Consider the following 243-nt stretch of genomic DNA (forward strand, 5'->3'; position numbering starts at 1 on the left):
CTACCGTCTGTTTTATTTGAAAACCCAAGAAGTAGTTCATCTCACCGACCATGCTCATTTCAAACTCTTGAGTCATAGCTTTCACAAACAGGTTCACGAGATGTTGGTGAGTGCTTCCACAGACTATGTCATCAACATAGATTTGCACAATCAGCATTTCTCTGTCCACTTGCGGAATAAACAAGGTTTTGTCTACACTTCCTCTCTTGAACCCCATCTCAATTAGGAATAATGCCATCTCAA

At 40.7% G+C, this 243-nt stretch overlaps 1 protein-coding gene across 1 annotated transcript in view; it reads right to left on the minus strand.

The window, feature by feature from the left end:
• Positions 1–217, minus strand: part of LOC111831006 (uncharacterized mitochondrial protein AtMg00810-like) — a 741-nt gene extending 524 nt beyond the window's left edge. The window contains exon 1 of the mRNA XM_023784380.1: positions 25–217. Coding sequence (XP_023640148.1) covers positions 25–217 — 193 coding nt within the window. The remainder of the gene's footprint in view (positions 1–24) is intronic.
• Between the last annotated feature and the right edge of the window lie 26 nt (positions 218–243).

This window comes from Capsella rubella, unplaced genomic scaffold (assembly GCF_000375325.1).
Source record: "Capsella rubella cultivar Monte Gargano unplaced genomic scaffold, Caprub1_0 scaffold_123, whole genome shotgun sequence".
In the NCBI taxonomy this organism is placed as follows: Eukaryota; Viridiplantae; Streptophyta; class Magnoliopsida; order Brassicales; family Brassicaceae; genus Capsella; species Capsella rubella.